At 33.8% G+C, this 23,842-nt stretch overlaps 1 protein-coding gene across 2 annotated transcripts; it reads right to left on the bottom strand.

The window, feature by feature from the left end:
- Positions 1–9,580: 9,580 nt before the first annotated feature.
- Positions 9,581–15,899, bottom strand: LOC108459326 (WRKY transcription factor SUSIBA2-like). 2 transcript variants are annotated; one of them, XM_017758682.2, is made up of 6 exons: positions 15,381–15,899; positions 14,110–14,259; positions 12,175–13,061; positions 11,911–12,069; positions 10,860–11,670; positions 9,581–10,180 (listed from the first exon to the last, which is right to left on the bottom strand). In XM_017758682.2, the coding sequence occupies exons 1-5, from the start codon at positions 15,636–15,638 to the stop codon at positions 10,929–10,931; spliced, it is 2,196 nt and encodes a 731-aa protein (XP_017614171.1). In that variant the 5' UTR covers positions 15,639–15,899; the 3' UTR covers positions 9,581–10,180; positions 10,860–10,928. The 2 variants fall into 2 exon arrangements, with proteins under 2 accessions (XP_017614171.1, XP_052882579.1); XM_053026619.1 differs by having other exon boundaries at positions 9,581–10,177.
- Positions 15,900–23,842: the final 7,943 nt, after the last annotated feature.

Below are 23,842 nucleotides of genomic sequence, written 5' to 3'. Positions count from 1 at the left end.
GAAATTATTTCGTAAATATAATAATCTCAGGTCGAGTACCGCGTATTGAGGGGTCGTATTTATAATGTAGGGTTTCAGCCGGATGAACGCGTAATACCGTTCTTAGAGTTAGCGGGGTTCGGATCAGCAGCATTGATCTGGACTTTTGATCTGCGATATGACTTAATTTCTGCTTTAGTCGAGCGATGGCGTCCGGAGACGCACACATTTCATTTGCCGTGCAGGGAGTGCACCATAACTTTAGAGGACGTTGCAGTACAGCTAGGGCTCCCCATCTACGGGAACGTGGTCACGGGCGTAAGTTCGATCTCGAAGCCGGCTCGCCTTTGCTACGAGTTACTTGGACACTCCCCAAGTGAGGGGAAATTTGCCACATTGCGGTTTTCATGGCTAAAGGCCAATTTTGAGCATTTGCCCAATACTGCCACTGAATTGGAGGTTATGCAGGCCGCTCGAGGTTACATTATGCACCTTATAGGAGGTGTACTCGTGCCGGATTCACACGGCAGTGAGGTCAGTTTGATGTACCTACCGCTACTGTCTAATTTGCATAACACGTGTTCATACAGTTGGGGGTCTGCAGTGTTAGCCACGCTGTACCGCGAACTTTGTTGGACGACAGATCCTTCTGCGATAGACATAGGCGGATGCCTTATACTGCTGCAGTCTTGGGCACTTTATCGGATGCCATTCTTGGCATCCATTAGTCACCAGCCATATATATTTCCACTTGTTAATAGGTAATGAATCTTTACACGTTATAGCAATTAATTGAATTTTTTAGGTTATATTGTTCTAACAATTTGTTTCCGTAGATGGAGCCGGGTATCGCAAGGTCATACACGGTTCTGATATATCGTCTGATGATCGAGAATCATTCTGGGGAGGGGGTAGGTTTTTTCAATATCAATTTAATTTCATTATTTTTATCTCACTCAACTCACGTTAATATGAAAATGTTATTAACTGTGCAGTTCATTTGGATGCCGTATTATGTTCTTAAGATTATGGCCGTTATTCCCTCGCATGCATACGTCCACTCAAACTTATGGTGCATTAGCGCACCCCTTATCCATTTTCAGACGGTGGAGTGGTATCATGGCGATCGAGTACTCCGACAGTTCGGTTGTATACAATATATCCCGACACAACCAGTACGATTGCCTACAAAGCTTCATGGCATGACTAGAAGGGGGATGCATTGGGCAGATTGGGGAGATGTGCATGAAGAGTATGTTACGATATGGAACAACCGGTTTGGTAGGATACCTCCGATGGATCGTTGTTTGGATCTACGACCCTCGACCACGATACCTACAAGTGGTACTATGAGAAGGGAAACCATTTTTATTTGGTGGGCGGTCGATGGTAGTTCCCCCCATACGACACGGATTGGGCAATATTTTCTAGATCCGCATCATGCACCAGCTCGGAGCCAGAGCCAGAGCCAGAGCCGGAGCTATACTCAGGGACTAGTTCTTATCATCCAGATTTGGGGGCCGATGACTATTTCCCGGGCTCTTGACCCGTAGATATTATTGATTTTGATATCTTCACCAACGCCACATCTCGCACTCTACTCCTCCCTACCATATCCACCACCGTACTCTACTCCTCTGGCCCATATCCGGGCGTTCTCTCTCCACCGGCTCGAGTTCATCAGTGGCATTTGAAACATTCTCTACACCCCTACATATGGACGAAGAGAACGTTGATCGTCAGAGTCGCCCTAGCGTGAACGTCGAGCTTTACAAAGATATACCCCTAGAACCACACCATCAAACCATCAATTTTAAGGGTTTTGTAATATATTGAAAGGATAAGGTTATTTTTTACCCATTTTCACAACTTGTCGTTTCCAGTTTGCATTCTTATAATCTTAATAGAAGTTAGCCGCGATTTGCCGTATACAGTAAACGGATCTCCATGGCACACCAAAACGCCTAATGGCGCAACTCGTATTTATTTATGTAATGAATATTTTGGCATTTTAATTAACAATTTAATTTTTTTACAATTTAAATAGTTAACTTTGTATTTATGTAATGACTTTTTTGCCATTTTATTTATCAATTTTATGGTTTTTTTATTTATTATCTAAATAAATAAACTTTATACTAACTATGTAAGTCAAATTAGATTAACTGCAACAAATTGTTGACAAATTTGCGATTCAATCCTTTTAACATGTCATGAAACTACATCTCAATTTCTACCCGATTGCGACGATTGTCCAACATGGTAGTTTCGGAACGGGCATTTACTTCGATTATGACCGGCTAATCTGCATACGCCACACAGCTTTCCGTCAGATTTCTCCCTAATGTCTATTTCGTTACGAATTCTGGATGATTGTGGACGACCTTTCGGGTTCCTACGTAACCCTTTATCTGGAACAAGCTCGAAGGTCGTCGGAGGTACCTCCCAAGTAGATAGGTCAGGAAGCACGGGGAACTCGTTCTCCCATACACGTAACGTGCGTGCAAGGGTGTACACTTCATCGATAAAATGTTCTACATTGAGTGAGACTTTAGCACAAGCTGCTACAACATGTGCACATGGATAATGAAGTGTTTGAAACCTCCTGCAATCGCATCGTCTATTTCGAAGATCAACTCCGTAGGATCTAGGTGGTATACCGGGTCGACGACCGATAGTCTCAGTAACTCGAAACGTTTCATTACGTCGTGAATATACTTCTACAGTCATTGACCTCGCCATTCGACGGTTTGCAGCAATTGCATCCCTGACATCTTCTACAAACACGTGTCCTACCTCCATTTGGTTAACTTGTTGTTGACCCATTCTTGGCATTAAGGTAGCCAACTTTGTAGAATGTAGGTGAGAAGATGATGAAATTGGAAGATGTCGTGTTTTTAACAACACGTTGATCCCCTCCACCAAGTTTGTGGTCATTTGACCATAACGAAAGCCCTCGTCAAAACTTTGAGTCCATTGCCACGGCTCCATAGTACCCAACTACTGTCGGAAAGATGTGTTTGTTTGACCCTCCATGTCGCTCTCAAGTCGAGTCATTTTTTGGCTAAAAATGTGTGGCTCTAACTCGTACGCTGCATATGTATTAAGAAAAGATAAGTTACAACACTGCCCTAAAACATTAAAACTTATATTGAAAAGATAAGGCAATCATTTACCCATTCTCACAACTTGTCTCTTCCAGTCTGCATTCTTATAATCTCGCTGGAAGTTAGCCGCGATCTGCCGGATGCAGTAAACGGATCTCCATGGCATACCGGAACGCCTAATGGCAGCAATTAATCATTTCCCTCTATCAGAGATGATGCAAATATTATCGTTGCTAATAACATACCTCCGTAGGTTGGTAAGGAAGAATTCCCATGATTCCACGTTCTCCTTATCGACGATGGCAAATGCTATCGAAAGCACGTTCCTGTTGCCGTCTTGAGCAATCGCAAGAAGTAGGATCTGTGTATATTTTCCATATAGCCAGGTCCCATCTACTTGCACAAACGGCTTGCAGTGGGGAAATGCGCACACACATGGATCAAACGTCCAGAACATTCGATGAAAAATTCTTTTTCCCAATTGTAGTTGGTCATCTGGCCCGTAATAAGGTCGTGTCTGCAACTCAATGACAGTCCCTGGCACGTACTCCCTCATAGCGGCTATCCATCCCTGTAACTCATTGTACGATGCATCGAAATCTCCATACAATTGTTCCATTGCCATTTGTTTAGCTATCCATGCCTTTCGGTATGATACTTGATACTGGAATCGTACCTGCATTTCGGCAATCAGTACTGAAACTTTAATGGTAGGCATGTCTTTCACCATTGGCATGATGCACGTACAGATAGTTTTGGAATCAAGTTTTCGATGATCTTTTGTCATACGTGTTGAAATGCATGTGTGAGGCCCAACAAATTTTCGTATCTCCCACATCTGCGACTTCTGGATAAATGCAGCTCGTATCCGCCAATTGCAGCCTTTCGCCGACCTCCAACACTCTCCAATGTATAATGTCGGTTTAGACGTTACAACTTTATAATCTACTGATATATTCATGCTATACCGCTTAATGGCAAAAACACATTCTTCCTTACTTTCGAATCTTTGGCCTACGAACAACTCCTCAGAATCAGAATATACAGCTATCCGGTGAGCAGGTAGTATTTCAGGGTACTCTGGAAACTCAGCTGCGTGCGCTGCATCGGGGTCCATCCGAGACATGTGTACCCCAGGATTATTGTGTATCGCAATACGACGAATCTGGTTCCCGACTGAAGACGCGTTAACGTTTCTATCATCATTAACGCCTTCGTTATCAATATCATCCGGGACCTCGTCTACGTCGGGATCACTCTCACTATCGACTTCGTGATAAGAAGGATCACTACTATGGTATACATCATCACCAACCACATCAGTCTCAAGTGTAGCATTAAGATCAATGTCGATCCCGTGTATAGTTGATTGGCTATCAACGTACGATATCGGAACCACCATACACGGCTCTTGAGCTCTATCTTCTTCACCTAATGAAGTGGGATCTTCAGTTGCCTCTATACCAGCTAACTCAGCAAATAACTGAATCGGTGCATTTTGGTTGCTTCGAGTCCCACAATAAAGAGCGACCATTGTCTCCACGTCTTCATCGTCTACGACTTCCATTTCGGTGAATTTTATGGGATCCGTCGAAACTGGAAACTTGTAGAAAAGTTTCGACATCCTTCTCCCACAACGTTTATAAATTTTTTCACTAATTTTTTCCTTCATATCATCAAATGAGATATTTTTACTAAATCTCATTGCTACTTGTTTGCGACATTCAAATATACATCCCACGGTTGTTGTCAAAATTTCTCCATCGAAAAAACACATACAAAAATTGATTCTCCATCTTCAATACTAGATCATTAAAAATTTTCAAAATTTTCAAAACAGTTTGAATACAAAAAAATACATAAAATTTTTAATGCAAAAATTTTCATTCATAAGCTAACAAAATTAATAACCTAACAAAATAACTTTCAAATAATAAAATTACTAACAAAACTTTACATTCTATTTACAAAAAAATACTAAAATACCTTATCCTCCTCCTTGTTTTCTTCTCCTTTCTTTTTTTTCTTCTCCCTATCTTCTTCTTTCTGTTCAACTTTCGTATGCTAAATTTTGTGTATATGAAACCATTTGATTTTCGGGAGTATATATAGGGGAAAAGTTAAGCACGTGTGGGCCCCACCACAACCATATTGATTTGCGCCTCTGAGAAAGGCTCGATTGGTCGCGCCTCTCAAGTAAGCGTAATCAGATTCGTGTTATACATAAGTCATACTAACCTTAAAATAAAAAAATAATATTTTATTTAAAAATTAATATAAAATAATCATTTATTTGTCAGATAGGCGCGAATGAAAAACCCAATTTTCGTATATAATTGATGACAACCTATTTGATAAATAATTTTTTAAATTTTTTTAGTAAAAACCCTAAATAATTATTAAACTTAATAAATTTTTTTCTTTTCTCTCGGTGGCATGGGAGGTGCAGGGCGGGGGGGGGGGGGACACGTGGCGGGCTGCAGTCGCGCCTCTGCAGCAGGAGCGATCGGTCACGCCTCTGCAGCGAGGAGCGATGAGTCGCGCCTCCGGTCTGCTCGACCAGTTTTGACCGATGAATTTTAAAATTTAAAATTATTAAAATATAATAAAATAATAATATTTAAAAAAATAAATTATATTATTAAAAAAATGGGTCGCGCCTGTCAGGTAGGCTCGACCCAAAAAAAACAACCCATTTCCGTAAATAATGTATCTGACACCCTATTTTGGTATTTTAAATTTTTTTTTAACCCAATTGGGTAAAAAACCCCACTTTGGTACCTCTACAGTAACACCATTAAAATAGATTGATATGGCATTATGGACTAATAGCATGGTGACACATGGTTGTCTCATATTTTGATATACGTCAAAATAAAAATATATTTAAAAATATCAAACTTGGATAACTTGTTGTCCGGATGCATTTGCATCTAAATTACTGTTTGTCCAAATTCATTTGAGACATGTTTATATTAATTCTATATAATTTTAATTTTTCATAAAATGTTAGTTTTTTATATTATTATTAGGAAGAAATTTTTAAAAATATATTTATAAAATATATTATTCGCATCATATTTTATAAAATATATTTGTCCAAATATATAAAATAAATAAAATCTAAAAATATATAAAACGTATAACACATTAAATTTTGTAAAATACATATTTTAATTTAATAATAAAATATGATAATTTATGAAAAATTAAAAATATAAAATTACTAAAAAATATGTCTAGAATGAATATGCACTTATCTAGGTTGAAATGTATCTAGATAGCCATTTGTTTAGGTTCATTCTAGTGTCAAATAATATTTTTAATATTTTTTTAGATTTTATATATTTTAAACATAAAAAATAATATAAAAATATGATATGTTATAAAATTTTAAAATATTAAAAAAAAATATGTCTTGAGTGAACCTGAACAAATGGTTGTCTAGATCTAGATGAACCGTGTGACACCTTATACCCGACCCAGTTGTTGGATCCGAATATAAAATGCCACATTTCGTTGCCGAAGCAACTCACTTTTCTATTTTTTTCTGAAAAGGAAACGTAGTGGTAAAATTTATTTTATAATAATTCGGCAACATTTCTGCCTATTTTACATAAAACCCTACAAAATTTAGATTTTCACAAAATATCTACATTCAAATTATCTCCCCAATCAATTTCCAGCATTGCGATTTCTCAAAATATATTAATAAACTAGATTTCTACGCTTTACTATTTTATCAAAATATTAGTTATAAAATACTAACTAAGAAAACATAATGAAAATATTTAAATTCAGTTTACGGCATAATATTATATATGTATAAGCCTAGGTGCATGCCATTTACATCAACTATAAAGTAAACTATTCACCAATATTATTTGAACTGAACTTTGATTCTTGGTGCTGCTAGAACGATCTAGTAAATCTAACTACATGTGCACGAAAAATAGACAAACCATACATTGAGCAATTTTTATGCTTAGTGGTGCTAATATCATCTAAATCATTACATAAGTATTGGATACAAATTAATTGATAGAAATAAACTAAAATATGATTATAAATATCATTAATAACATCACAATAAAAGAAAATTCTAATATTAATAAACTTTAAAATTTTGATATTAACAAATTGAATAAAAAGAAGTTTTTAATTAAATTCAAAATCGTGTAATTAATTTAATTTGCATAATATGGAAATTCAAATAAATTCAAGTTTTGTTTTTGCTTTTCTTTTAATTTAGACCCCGTACTAAAGTTTAGACTCATAACCAGATATATGAATCCACCACCCCGAGTTGTTCGGCAACGATGATTATCAGAGTAGTCCATGACCCTCAGGGAATTGGGATTGCCCACGACCTTTTGGGAATTGGGGCTAACAATAATAACAACTGACTGACTTGGCCTTTTCTCCCTCGACTCTCTGGGAATTGGGAAGACTTAAATTCTTTTATATAAAGACTCTATGACATGCCAACTATATCTGATATAGTCTAACTTAGTGAAACGGGGTAAAAACTAAATTTCATGATTTATATCAATTTCATTTTCATATAATTCTCATTTCAATTCTGTTTCATATTCAAATCACATATCGCCCAATTTGAAACATATTAAATATATTCTTGCTTAATCATCTAAAATCATAATACTCAAATCCAAATCATAACTATGAATTTGATAATTTAATCTTATGAAAAACATAGTTTTATCTTGAAATATAATTTTATAAATATTAACTAAATTATTCAAACTCATCCAAAACTTAAAAAATAAAATAAATATAACTAGTCATATTAAACTAAATATTCTAAAGCTTTATGTAATGAAAATAAGATATTAGTAAAACCAAAGTTTTAATTACTTTACTCATTTTTGCCTTTCTCCTTCAAGATGTTCGCTTCATTTTTAGCTACAATAAGAGCAATTCAATACTAAACAACGTCATTTATCCATTCTAAAACTAAAACCAATAAAAACAAACTTAAATATGGATGGTTAATCAAGTTAGCAACTTAAGTTTCCTAATCTGAAATTCGCATATCTTTTGACTCGATTATTCGTTTTCAATTCCGTCTTCACCAGAGTATTCACTGCTTCACAAGCTATCATTTAGCACCAATATTACACAAAGTGGCCAATGTTCTCTACTTCCCTTTTAACATGGCCAAATATACCAAATAAACTTTTCATTCATTTTTGTTTCTTTTTCACGCTTCTAACAAGCTAGAATTCATCTTCTAATAATTTATTCTATTTCACTTAAGTTTTTTAAGCTTCTTTCAATGTAATTTAATGACAAATTTTAAAATACTTGATAAAATAAAAAACTATTAGTATATATATATAAAGCAAGCTTTAAATATTCAAAATCTAAAAAAAAAATTGAAGAAAAATCATACCTTATACTCGAATTTGAAGGAAAATAGCGGAAATAATTTTTTTTTCTTTACCCCCTTTGTTTGACGTGAAAAAGAACGAAAGATGAGAAAGATGTTTCTCTCTTTTCTCTTTTTATATATTATAATATTAATTATTAAAACATTATTACTTAATAAAAATCATTTAAAAGCTATCATGAAACCATTGATTTTTAAGTAATGGTAAAATTGTCATTAAGTCTTTTTCATCAAATAAAAATAGGATAGTTGCACTTTAGTCTCTATACTTTTCTAACTTATTCAATTTAATTCTTGAATTCAATCTGAATTTTAACTTAACCACATACTCCTTCTAATAATCTTCGTGTTTTCATGTCTAACGGTTTTTTTAAAAAGCGATCACAATTTCTTATACTACTATTTATTTATTGATTACTTATTCAAGGACTTCTACCATAAATATTCTTCTCTTTTTTTTTTAAAAGTGGGTATGTTACAAACTGGGACAAATAGTTGTCAAAATTCATTATCTTTGTAAAAATATATTTGTATAAATATTATATTTTTAAATAATTTTTTAAAAATTGTCCCATGTCAAAATATAAGGCTACCGCGAGTCATCTTATTATTGGCCTCAGTACCATATCAACGTATTTTAACGGAGTTACTAATAAGGTACCAAAGTGTGCAACGAAATTGAAGTTTAAGTACTAATTATGTCAAAAAATATATATATTAATTAGGTACAAGTGGAAAAGTTAAAGGGACAAAATATATATTAACACAAAGTTAAAATTGTTTAAGAAGTAATGTATTATAAAGTATTTGTCTTTTAACTAAAAACTTAAATATGCATTCCATCCTTAAATTTGACAAATTCTCTTAATTTGAAATTTTACAATTTTTGTCCTAAATTGATACTTAAATCTTTTTCCATTATATTGTTACATTTTTTATTTCGATTAATGTTCAGGATTCGTACTTATCTCTCCGAACTCGTATTCTCTCTTTGGGAGTGTAATATTTTAATAAAAAATTAACAATATTAATTATTAGAACAATATAAAAATATAAACACCAAATCATATTACAAATTAGAATATTGAAATTAATTTAAGAATATTAAAAAATCAGAACTAAAATATAACTATTTTTATAAAATGTAAAAGAGACGAAAGATAGTCTGGATGAGCTACTTGTCCCATTCCTTTGATATATAGGAATTGGTATAGGTACTCACGAAAGTCAAAACATGGAATCAAATTGCATCCTGCATTAAATACGAATTCCACCATTGAACATTTCCAAAATCTGCATCTCATCTATCCTACTCTTTCTTTCTTTTTCTTACGAGGGAAAGGGATTGGGTGATCTCATGTCAACCAAGATTTCAAAGCAACTTAAATATTTTGCTACTGAACCAGTGTCTTTGTTGACAGCTATCCTACTATTATTTGATTCAATTAAACCATTGGAACTTTTATTGTAATGTTATAATGTCCAATTACCAAAATGGAAGGAAAAAATCTGGTGAAGCTACACACCACTCACAGCCATGCATGCTTTCAGCTTCTTTGCTTTGCCAGAAAGTCCCTGTAGCTACAGAGCATTTGCTCTTGTTATCATTTTACCACCAGCTTCTTCCTTGTATGATTTTCTCCGGCTAAAGAGGTGCGCAAATTTGTAACCGGTTCCATACCTTCTACAAAAACAAACAGAAAAAGCACGGATAAATACATGAATTCTGTAAGCAAGGAGTAAAAGGACGAGATTGCACACACAGCTTGATCCTAGTCTTAAGTAAGCTTCAGGAAGATATTTGAAATTGCAAATCAAGAAAACTGACATGCTGAGGATACATGATATGGTAACACGTATTGGACCATTTATGCACCTACTTTAATTACCAGCAATCTTCTTTAGCAACAGATACACGAAAATCCTTCCTAAGCTCATACCTTATTCTTCAATAACTTGAAAGAAAACAAGACAGGTCATTTTCACTTCAAACAAAAGCACATGGAAGCATTTGCATCAACGATAGGACAGAAATTGCTTCAAATAAACTAAACAAGTTTCAGTGGCTTGGAAACTGAAACTAAGAACAGTCCAATGTCAAGCTGAGACCTTTGTTGTAAGCCTCAATGTTTTCCTTATTTGTAGGATAATCATTTGATACACTAGCGGCGGAGTTTTGTAACCATGCACAAAGCACAAGATAACAACCAAATTTTTAACCTAGAATATTGACTTTTCCATGTATAAAAATTGAAAATCATAAAATATCACGTACATATCTAAATACAGATGTATATATCTTCACAATCTATAAAAGAAATAGCATAGATATGGAGGAGAAGTAACATGGCAAGAAAAAGAACCTTCAATGTTGGAGAAACTCAAGTAGAACAATGTCTTACAAACTCTGCTAAAAGGCAAATAAACAAGATCTAGGATGGAAATTTTCCAATGGCCTGCTGATAGACTGATGATGACGATGCACTTGCATGGTCAACAATAGGAAGGGAAGGATCATAAAGGTTATCATCCTTTAGCTCCTGTTTAATCCCTTGGAACCTCACACCATTCTCTTTTAACTGTTGCCCTGGAAGGAAAGAATGAATCGGACCTGTTGACTTTCCAACATTATTTATATCAAAACCAGCCAATGATAGATTTGCGGGCGTTAGGAGATTCAAAGGCAAAGAAATTGGAAAATTCGGAACGGTTGAGGCAATTGAACTGGATGAATGAGATGCAATGCAGTTGGGGTTCAGTCCAAAAGACCCATAAGGAATTGCTTTTTGTATGGAAGGAAACTTCATTTGGTAAACAGAAGCCAGAGCAGCCTCCCCAAGCTTCATCTCATTGCTGAAATCCCCCAGAAAACCAGGTCTCACATATTCACTTTTAAATTCAGGCTTTCGATCAAAAGGCGGAGCAAAATCCTGGATTGGTGTTTCAGGCTTTAGAGGATGGGTATTTCTAGATAATGAAAGGGCAGCTTGAGTGTTGGGCATAGTAGGGGGCAAATTACAACCGCTAGAGTTAACATGACTGCTGTTTCTGGCTGCTGGAACTTCATGGTTGTGCTTTCCATCGTATGTTGTGAGCACATATTTAAGATTATGGGAAGCTCTTTCCACATGCTTTCTCACAGGACATCCAGGACTTGTGCACTTATAGTAGCTCCTATAAGCCGGACAACAAAATAATTTCAAGAGGTTGTATTTATGAAAGCATGAAGCTTGATCTTTCTTCTGTGTGCTTTGAAATTAAATACATGAATATAACTCATAAAACTAGCAGAAACATGCATGTTAGAAGCATAAACATAAAATTTAGCCCTGCATCTTTAGATGATTTATTTGATTTCACATGCAAAAGAAATGTGATATAGAAAGAAAGAGAGACAGCTGACAAGTTTGGTACCTAGGGTTAGGGTTTCCTTTGACAACCTTCTGTCCATACTTCCTCCAACGATAGCCATCATCGAGTATGTCCACATCACTTTCTATTTGTACAACTACTCTTGGTTCACGGGAAGCACTAGATGCCACATTCATCTCAGTCATGCAGCTCTCTGTCTTCCTACAATGAAGGTGGATAGAGATGTAAATATAAGTTAGTGAAAGTTAAAAGCATCACCCCTTGGATACAAATCCATTGATCATGTGCACTAATACAGAAACTCACCTTCTTTTTGATTCGGACTCATCATCATTAGCTGCATCACCACAGAGTGATATACTTCCCTGTGTAGCCCTATCATCATTCTCATCATCATGACTAGCAAGTGTTGATGAAAACTCTGGAGTTTCAGCTGACTCAAACATACCAACAGATTTCCCTTGGGCAGTTGATAGTGGATCAGAAAGATCAGTTACAATAGATGATGATGTTCTTTCCAGACCATCAGCTCTCCAATCAGATCCAAGCTTAATTTCCTTTGAACCAGCTTGAGAATTTCTCCAAATTAAACCACCTTCAACTTTGACAGAAGTTCCATTTCCTTCCACACTCTCTGACATTTCCTCAGATGATAAAGTGGACCCAAGTGATGGCCGACGACAAGGCTGAGGCTTTGAGTGATTATGGGCACCCTTGTAGATGATTTCAGTAATTTGGCCATCAAGCGAACGCTCTACCTTCTTCTTCACCTGACAGTTTGGATGGGTACATTTATAATAGCTTCGCGGATATTCACTACCTTTTACCTGTTTCTGTCCATACTTCCTCCAATTGTATCCATCTTCTGATGTTCTTGTTGTTCCCATAGCAGTGTTTGTGCCCTTCTGATCACCTTCCAAAAGACGTGTGCAGACATCTTGTCCATTAAGAGATTCTTTCTGCCTCGATGTTTGACCACTACCCATCTCAGAAGGATGGAATCCCAAATTAGCATTATCATTTACAATGTTATTTAAAATTCCGACATCAGCAACTGAATCTGCTGCAAAACTTCTTGAGGTAGCTTCTTTTGACAAAGATGAGGGAATTTTCAAATCTGAAGGTCTATCCAAATGGACAAGAGGTTGATGATCAACCTCAGCATTTTGAACGAGATTGATAGAGGCAGAAACCTACACATAAAAATTTGATCACTAACTCAAAAGCGTTTTAGATGTAACACCAAGTGCATCTTTTATAATCAGTTGTAATCCAGAAACTTATGTAAATCTACAAAACTTGTCCCAATCAAATTCTACTGTCTGCCAGGATGAGATCACTCCCTTTAGAATTGTCCATGATGGTATGATAAGGGATTTAAACCATATCAAAGAATGTTGGATGTTAGACATCAATAATCTACAGAATAACTCCAGGTTCACAATATTATCTAACAAGAACTTTTCCTACCACAAAAAGAAGAAGAAAATTAAAAACAAATTAATCACAACATCACATCTGATGATAATGCATATCCACAAGCAAATGAATTTCAACCATTGGGTGATTAATTAGGCCGATTAATTTACAATCACAATAAACAAAGATGAATTCTGAACTATTTAGTTAGAGTAGAACAAGGAATAGAACTTAGAATAACTTGGAATCCACTTCAACCAAACTTCTGAAAGGATAGTTTTACTATAAAAATTAGCACTTCACATTCCTATTTAAAAACCTTTAGAAGTGTTGCATCTGAAGATGTTAAGGTCTGACCATCTCTCAAAACTCAAATGAACAAAATCTAACAATAATAAGGGACTAATCTCATGGAGAGCTGTAGAAATCTACCCAAAAGCAAATGCCACCGGTTTGATGAACATAAAAAAGAGGCTGTTGTAATTTCCTTCTTGTTCCATAAAACTGGTCAGCTTAACTGGTTTTGATAAACAAAAATGAAAAACGTCAAAGATAACAATAAAAAGGGAACAGAGAAGTACCACACAATGAAGAATGCTATATAGACAATAGGTAAAGTTGAAATGAATTTGAGTTGCAAGTGAGGGCTGGAAAATAGGACAATTCATAATCATACAAGCCAAGTTTAGATAAGCCATTGCCAGTGCAGTTTCTATATAAACACATGTGAAGATTAGAAACATGTTGAGTTTATTAATTTGGCAGCTATCAGCAGAGATTTAAACTTTACGACAAAGTAGTACTAGAATAGAAGGAAATCACCTGATCTTCTACACTAGACAAGCTTGGCCGAGAATCCATATTCTGTGTCTTGCATGTCAAAGAAGAAACTATACTTCTGTCTCTATCCCTCTTGATATGATTCACCACTATACCATCATGATTGTGAAATGTTCCAGTCGTGGGAGATGCCTATGCCAGAAACAGAGTCATTAGAGAACATGCTAGTAAAAGACCTCCAGAACTGTGCACAAGCAATAATTTTAAGATATTAATTGAACCCTCTTTTTTCTTCTTTTCTTTTTTTTTTCTATTTGGCAATTTTCTTTAAACAGGGTGGATAACAATTTTAAATAACATTTTTTAGTACAGCGTTATTTTTCTTTTAAATACCAATGTTAGAACACAAGGGGAACCTAATAAAATCCGGTTCATAAAGAACTCAATACTTATTAATGCTTTCTAAGATGCTTCATTATTGCAAAAAGAAAAAAAAGTTCTAAATGTACTCGAAGAAGTTTTTTTCAGAGTTCAGATCTAATAGCAAGAATCAACTAAGATTATAATAACACCAGATATTAAGAACCCTTCATTAGCATTCAATTGAGGTGCTTTTAATAGTTTATTTCCATCTAGTCTATCGGCAGTTTCTATTTCTAGTTTCCAGTTTCCTTCTGCAGCTTACTTACTTATCACCAAACAACTAAAATATTTCGATTGGAATCTAGATTTTTGAAGCAGTCAATGACAGAAATAATTGAAATAAATATATGCAGATGCAAACCTTGAAAGCAATGAAAAAGAGAATTACCATGACTTTTGTATTGAACATACTTATTCTTTCAATTATAAAGAATAAAGGCCGGATTGATATAACACCCACACACCATGAATTTAATATTACATTACATTACACAATATCCAATTTTAGTACAATTTTGACGCCAACGTCCTTTAATCTCATCAAAATGAAAGGAAAAGAAAACCTGCGAATAGGAGGCATAGTCTTAACTAAGCGAAAGGGCTATGGCTATTTGTTACACTCTTTTTTTTTTCTTTTTTTTTTAATTCCATTTAATGTGATTGTATTATAGAAAAATCATGTCTTCTGTTCCCAAACTAGTTAGTACTCAGTACAACTTCATTTTTTATTTCTTCAAAAATATTTTTAGTTTTTCGCATCTAATCGGTACTCTTCCTATTTGACTCCAAAAGTACATGACCTTCGAAATAAAATACTTCACATGTACCGTAAAACTGTGACAGTCATAGTCAAGGAACACATAATTAGTAAAAAAAAAAAAAACTGTTACCTGAGCATTTGGCAGCATTATAGGAGAATCCAACAAAGCAGTAGGGCTGATCCCAGGAGAAATAGTGAAGTAAGGCAAACGAGGAGATGTGGGACCCAATGGGCTCTTGAACGTGGGCGTACATATCATCTCCGCCTTGAAGCCGCACGTCGCCGCCCTCCTCTCCGCAATGCTGGGTCCGCGTCCTTCGCCTTGATCATCGTCATCAGCGGTAACGGATTCTTGAGGGTCAGTGAAATGGATTACATTGTTGTCCATGAAAAAGGGAGAAACAATGTTAAAGTCACGCAGCTGTGATTTGGCAATTAGGCATCTGAAGAAGAAGAAGAAGAAGAAGAGTGAGTGAGTGAGTGCGATTCAGCTCCAGTGGTTAGGTGCGGGTGGAGCTGAAAATTTGAAAGAATGGCTTTCTTTTTCAAACACTTTTTCCAAGTTATGGGATTTGGAAACACACAGATAGTTTTACAAGGAAGAAAATAGAGGAAGACTCGTTTAAGCTACGGTTTGTTTGTTTGTTAGATTGTCGTCTTATCTTTTAATAATTATTATTAGATAATGATTTATTTTCGTAAAATTATTTTAACTTTTAGTTTCTATTAAATCAAAATAGGTAGTTAATTGATGACGTGACATTCATGTAAAAGTTTAAAGTATAAATATCATATTAATAATTAAAATTTTAAATAATATATATTTTTAAAATATATATAATAAAATTATTTTAAAATTTTATAAAAATAAAGAACATTATAACTTTTTATAAATTCAAATAATATTAAAATATTTTTAATTATTTTCATCTTTTTCATGATTTATTTTATTCTAAGTATTAAATAAAAATAAAGTATTAAAAATAATACCCATTTTAAAAATATATATAATATATAATTAAATAATATATTTTTATTCTTTTTTTCCTTTCTTTCCTTACTTTCTCATTTTTTTCCTTTTTTTTTATTTTTTTCTTTCTATTTTTGTTATCTCTTCTCTTAACCTTAGATGTCGCTCCCCAAATCGACGCCGATTAGAAACCATTAAAGTGACGCTCATTTTCCTATGTTCACTTTTTTTTAGTTAGATTTCCTCAAACTCGACCCAAAACCTTCGAAAAATCCAACAAAGGTTCAAAGAAAAAGAAACTCAATTCGCTATCTTCTACTGTCACATTGATCTCATGGATGCTACGGTGGATTGTTGATGTGGCATACAGCTGGATTGTCACGTAGATGATACGTAAGTAAAGTTAACGTCTGTTAACTTTTCCATCCATTTTGGGCTAATTTGACAAAAAAAACACAAGTTTAAGGGTTAAAAGAGGTGAAAAATTAGATGGAGGATTAAAATTATGTCTATTATCTGTTATCTATATATACTTATTATAATGATTTTGTCGAAGCTAAATCACGAATTAATAGAGTACCAACTTAATTAAAGAAGATTATTAAGGTATCTTACCGTTGGGTGAAGCAATATTCTTCAGTGCACAAAGAAAACTTGGCGATGGTTCCGCAATTCATTCCTAAGCACTCGAATATAGGTATGTGTCTCTTCCTACATACTAATGGTGCTGTACAAACTGTATTTGGTTTCTCTGTCACGGGTGGAGTAATACGTGATGAAAAATGAAAATAGGTTCTAAGTTATAATTGAATCTTGGGAAAGTGATTAAGCCTTAATAAATATTACAGTCCTCGAATAATTAAATAAATCCAAAAGATTAAGCCTTAATAAATTGAAAATAAAATAGATTGTGCCGAGACCCTTCGAATGTCATGCATGCATCCTAACCTGGTGGGTTATCTATAAGGATAAAAATTTAAGGGGGAGTGAGATATGACGCTCAGTGTGAATTCATTTATGATAAACTTAATGCAAACAATTGTTAAAACATATTAGTTAACATCGCATAAAAATAATCATAGATAGCAAATCAATTCAGAGTATCAATTTTTCAATACAACCATCATTAATATATCAGAACTCACAATAGCAATTTTCAGAATAACCAAATTCTCAAATTTGCTTACAATTATCATGTATATACATACATATATATATTCATGCATATATATATACACCTCATAACATAATTTCCAGCTTTGATGCACATGATTTAAAAGATATCATGTAATTTCGAGTATAAACAGAATAAATCCTACCTCACTGCTACACATTATAATGGGAGTTTCCCAGAACTCCCTTCTCCAACACACTGGGTGTAACACCCTTAACCCTGTCCCGTTACCGGAACAGGATTATAGAGTATTACCAGTCGTTACAGTACATTTGCAGATAAACAAGTATAAATGCAATATATCCATCTAAATATAATTTTAATTGGTCCACAGTACTTTACAAATGTAATTAAAACAAACCGGGATTCGATCCTAAAGCTTAGTAAACTATTCGTGGAATTTTAAAATTTCTTCTTTTGAACAGTACCACACGCCCGTGTGGCTAATTTAACATGCCCGTGTGGCATGGGTGTCCTCAACCCGTGTGCAACACTGACTTTTAAACACGGCCATGACACACGTTCGTGTGGCCTGCCCGTGTACTAAACTGAATTTAAGACACAGCCGTGGCAACCAAGGCACACGCCCGTGTGACAAACTATGTGAACTTAAAATGAACCTTGTATTTTAAAAATTTACCAATCCTGAAAATTTCAATTCACAACCAATACAAATACCAATATTAAACCAATCCAAACGCATTTTATATATTATCTAATACTTAACTTTAAACACTTATCATGCATCATTATCAATTATCAATTTACTTACTTCACTATTACAATCACAATCCAATATAACACACTTAAGACATCCTAGGTACATGCCATTACCGATGATTAACATGCTTTACCTTTTTGAGTTCGGGATCTGCTTATGATGCTGATTCGACGATCTGTCTTTAACCTAACCTGCGCACGGGAACAAACCGTACGCTGAGTATGAACTCAGTGATATTTCTATAAACCGATACTTAAGTCAATAATAAATCATATATCAATGAACCATGAAAATTCAATCTATTACTCCTAATAGTTCAATCATTTGTTTTTGATATATAATGCTAAGATCTTGTTAATCATTTTCGATGAAATGTATACAGTTTCAATGTTTATTCATTATTAAATCGATTTTTCATATTTATTCAAGAATAACTCGTGTTCGATATCATTCGGACATTCATGAGCAGTCAATTATTCAAGAACAATTAGTTTTTCAAGATACTTTTATTTACAATTCATTTGAGTAATAATATTATTCACATTTCATTCAATATTACATACTATCTCATATCAATAACGATCAATATTCTTTGGTAACAACAAATTGATCTTTATCTTTCAAGATACCGATCGATTAACGATAATAATCGGTTAATCAAGTAATATTCATTTATTCATATCGCCGTTTATTACATAATATCAATTATTCAATGTGAGACGTCTTTAATACTTTTATTACCCTCATAAACATGACTCGAGACACGGGCGGATACACGGATCCAACCCACACACGGGGATAGTATCTGATGTTTCATCGGCCAAAGCCGAAATACACCGTAAAGGTAACAATAACATATGATAAGATGAGCGGTACACAAAGTACCTCATCGAACAAATCCGAACAGTAATATAGAATATCAGTGCGGAGTACCTCTTGAACAATTGGGAACGATCACGATGAGTCGACACATATAGTGTCTCATCGACACACATTCGGAATATCCTTGAACACTTTCAATCCTATGGCATGCCAACTATATCCAACTAGCCTAATACAGTTAATAAGGATTTCAGTAAACTTTCAAATTTTCAATTTCATTTGTAATTTAATTTCAATTCAATTTAATACATTTTTCCATATCAATCCACATGCCAATCAATTTCAATGCAATATACATTTTTCAATTTTCCACTGAATATTCACATATTCTATTCAATATCAATAATCACTAATAATTCATGAATTTTTATTCAATTCAATACCATAATAATAATAATAATAATAATAATAATAATAATAATACTTACCATTCATATAAATAATAAATTTAATAAATAATTATTAGATTAGGTTTATAGAAATACAAACCGTGGTTTCCGAGCTAACTCCCGTTGTCTTCGCCTTATCCTCGCTTAACCGAGATTTTTCGAGACATCATTAGCTACGAGAATTAATTAAATATTATTAATACATTATCATTAAATTTTTCACATTACATATTTCAATTTCTATCCAACTTTTACCTTAATTCCAATTTAGTCCCTAAATCGAGACTAACTTTTATTCTTCATATTTAACTCAATATTTTTATTCAATTTCCACTTCAAACTAATTTGAGCATAAAACCATAATTTCAAATTTCTTTCAATTTAATCCTTACCATTCAAAACTTATGAATTACTTTACAATTTAATCCTTATTTCACTTCTAACTTGAATTCCTATCAATTTAGCCCTTAATTCATCTTTTTGTTCAACATGAACAATGTTTAATAATTAACTATCTTTCAAAATATCAACTTAACTTCATCAAAAACTTATTCTAATGCTTCTAAAACATCAAAATTAAGTAAAAAAGACTAAATTGACTTACCTATTAAACTTTCAAGCTTCAAACCTTTAATTTTCTCTTTTCTTCTTTCTTTCCTCTTTTTCTTTCTTCCTTCCCCTGTTTCGTTCCACATTCTGTTTCTTTTCATTCTATTTCTTTCTTTTATTTCCTTTTATTTACTTTACTTTTAATAATAATATATAATATACTTATATAATAAGCAAACATATATGTGTATTACAAGTGTATGTATACTATTGGTACACATATAATTTATTTTACCATACACTTGTCTTATATTTAATATCAATTTAATAATAATAAATACATTAGTTATTTACTTAAATAATAAGTAAATACATACATGTATTACAAATGTATGTATTATATTAATTACACATGTATTTTATTTTTGCCATACACTTGGCACTCCTTTTTGGCTTACTTGCCTATTTAGTCCCTTTACTTTTCTTTATTCTATAATTAAACTTTCACTCTTCATTCAATTTAATCCTTTTATCTAATTATCCTTAATTTAAGTTAATTCACTTCATTAAAATTTAAATTAATCACTCACTTAACTTCGTAAATATTTTTAATAAATATTTACGAATCCATTTTTCAGAAATGGAGGCCCGAAAATATACTTTTCTGATGACTTTAAAGTTCGGTCGTTACACCGGGATGTGGATAAACTACTACTAGTTTGCAGAAAATAATTTCCATTTGGCTGTGGACATACAACAAGTTCCTGTAGTTGGAATCTACCTTCAGCTATGGGTTCATAGCAAAAAGTGTTGCAGATTGTAGGTTCTACAACATAATCTCATTGTTGAAATCGACCTTTGGCTATGGATACACAGCAGTACTTGCAGTTGAAATCGACCTTTGGCTATGGATACACAGCAGTACCTGCAGTTGAAATCTACCTTCGGCTGTGGGTGCACAACAAAAGTGATTACTGTAGATAAACTGCTAGACTACCTCCAATCACATCATCCCAGTCCATGCAAAGCAGTGCAACATATTTAATACAAATCACGTATGGTAGCATTTAATGTACTAACACATGGAAAATCAATAGTGAAATCAATTTTTTCATGTATTCAGATTGACAGTAATATAGGGCATGTCGTTAATACAATCGAAAGTATATGATACAAAAGTAGCATATACTATTCATAACTCATGCAATTATTCATAAATATAAATAAATACAGTATCAATACGATCAATCATAGAGTCTAGCATATTTTCTTTTTCCAGGGACCGAATTGCGTAATTTAATTCACTAAGAATAGTTCGAAACCTATTCAGGGACTATACTGATCAAAACATAAAATTCTAGGTCAAAGCTGTAATTTCTAAGTTACAGGGGACACACGGTCATGTGACCGAATTGCGTAGAAAGCCCTAGGCTATGTGAAAGGGGTACACGACCGTGTGGCTAGACCGTGTGAGAGATTGTGGTCGTGTGGCATTCCAAACTTCTACCTATCATGGTGACATGGCCATGTAGGGGGTCTTAGGCCATGTGAAAAGAGAAAACTTAGGGTTTCAAGGGGACATGGTTGTGTAGGGTGGTTGTGTGGCCCATATGCTTGTGTAGCCCACACACTTGTGTGGCTGACCGTGTGGTCTAACCTAGGCTCGATTTTGCCTCTATTTTCTCGTAAAAGAACACATACCTGACTTTTGGTCTCTCGAATAACGATCCTCATGTCCAAATCTGATCTAAAATACCTACAACGAGTTTTTCAACTGACAAATACATAAGAATTAATATCGATTTTCAAGATTTATAAAGATTTCAGAATAAATTGGTAAAATTTATAAAAGATCATTTAATCAGTTTTGAAATTAACAAGAACAGAATCCTATAGGTATTTTGAGATCTAAATATCGAAATTGAAATATTCTTACCAATTTTTGGCAATGTTTAAGATGTGATTTAATGGTGTTGCATTAAACTGATTAGAAAATTAGTTGAACGAGGCTCGATTTCAAACTTGGGATCAAAATAAAATTTTCGACAATATAAAGAAAATAATTACAAAGGGGGAGATGAAGAAGAATAAGGGAAGAAATAAATGAAAAGAAAAAGTTTAATTTAGGGTTGAAAAAGAATTAAAATCAATGTATAATTAGGAAAAAGTTATTAAATACTTAGGGTTTCAAAATTAGAGGGGCTGATTGGGTAAATAGCCCTCTTGTCGTCCAAAAAAAGAAATGGGGAGGGAGACTGGCATGATATGAACCTAGGTAGTAAGGGGGAATGCAAGGTCTTACCATTTGGGCTGCTACCCATAATTGGCTTATTTCTACCACATTAATATATATACTAGTTTGATTTTGTTCCTTAATTGTTGAAAAAAATAGAAGAAAATGAGAAGAGTGGAGCTTGAACCTTTATTCTCTAGATAATATACTAAGAACTTAACCATCAAGAATAAGGCTCATTTCTTGGTTATTTTATTAATTCTAACCCTATGTATTTTGGAGTGTTACAGTTCTCCCCTCATTAAAAAAAATTCATCATTGAAATTTACCTAGTTCGAATATACATGTCTTCTGTTTTCTATGTGGCCTCCTCGACTCTATGGTTCAGCCACAGATCCTTAATAAAAGGGATTTACTTCCTTCTCAGAACCTTTACATCATGTTCTATAATTTGCATTGGTTCCTCCTCAAAGGATAAATCTGATCGTATCTCGATCTCTTCAATGGGAGCTATGTGAGAAGGGTTAGAATGGTAGCTTCTCAACATAGAGACGTGGAAAATATCATGAATTTGATCCAATTCGAGTGATGGTTCGAGTTGGTATGCAATTGGATCAGTTCTCATAAGGATTTGATAGGGTCATTGAATCTCAGACTTAGCTTACCCTCCGACCGAACCTTAACACCTTCCGTTATAGGGATACTTTCAGGAAGACTTGATTGTCAACATTGTATTTAATATCCTTTTGTTTCTATATTCGTATACGACTTCTATCTAGTTCACAAACTAGATTGAATCTACGATCTTAGTAATTATTATCAAATGCAAAATGGGCATTCTTCGATAGATTCACAAACAACCAAGAGTTAACGTCCAAGTTCATAAACATATCAAGTTTATCTAGTTTCACGATGACAAACCAAATAGAAAAAAAATTGACACATGATCAAAATACATGCTCGATGTCCTGAATCGTTGCATCAGAGAAATAACAATATGCTTTGTCTTACATATGCCTCCGTGTGTGTTCAACATTTGTTAACATTTTCTTATTACCAATGAGCCAAAGGAAACTTTAAAGGCATTGCGGCCCCTTGACCCTCCAAATAGTTTCCCAAAGCTGGTCTTGATTATTTAAAGAAGGTTGCATAGATTTTGTAAGTTGACCTGACAGTGATAATGCTCTCGAATAATGTATTTTTATGTATTAATCATGTGTTTATTCTGGGCTTGATCCTACTAATTTGAGCTATTTATGTCTTTTTATCGATTAGGGACTGATTTGGAGGCAAAAGCAAAATTAAGGGACAAAAGTGTGAATTTGGAGACACAATGGGCTGATATGCGACGCAGGAAAAAGATTGTGCCAAAAGTGCAAGCATGGAACACACAAGGACTAAAAACGCAAAAAGAATAGATTTTATTTTATAAGACTCCATTTTATTAAGATAATTAATATTAAGATAATTATTAGGATTATTTAATTTTAGGATTTTATTTTAATTATCTTTAATTATCTTTAATTAATTGTATTTATCTTTTTAGAATTTAAGTTAAATTAGACTATCTCCCTAGCACTATAAATAGGGGGTGAAGTGACTCTATTGGGTGTTCATCTTTTTTTTGTGAACACTCTCCCCCTAAAAGTCTAGGCTTTTGTTTCTTCATATTTT

The sequence above is a fragment of the Gossypium arboreum genome, chromosome 4 (assembly GCF_025698485.1).
Source record: "Gossypium arboreum isolate Shixiya-1 chromosome 4, ASM2569848v2, whole genome shotgun sequence".
NCBI lineage: Eukaryota > Viridiplantae > Streptophyta > Magnoliopsida > Malvales > Malvaceae > Gossypium > Gossypium arboreum.
Note: the sequence above shows the minus strand (reverse complement) of the source record. Positions and strands in the feature narration are given on the sequence as shown.

Excerpts from the sequence above, each read along its gene's own strand:
- LOC108459326 (XM_017758682.2), bottom strand. The coding sequence starts at position 15,638 with ATGGACAACAATGTAATCCATTTCACTGACCCTCAAGAATCCGTTACC. Across the intron at positions 14,260-15,380 it reads TAATGCTGCCAAATGCTCAG|GCATCTCCCACGACTGGAAC; the intron begins GTAACAGTTTTT and ends TTTCTGGCATAG. Across the intron at positions 12,070-12,174 it reads GAGTCCGAATCAAAAAGAAG|GAAGACAGAGAGCTGCATGA; the intron begins GTGAGTTTCTGT and ends CCTTCATTGTAG.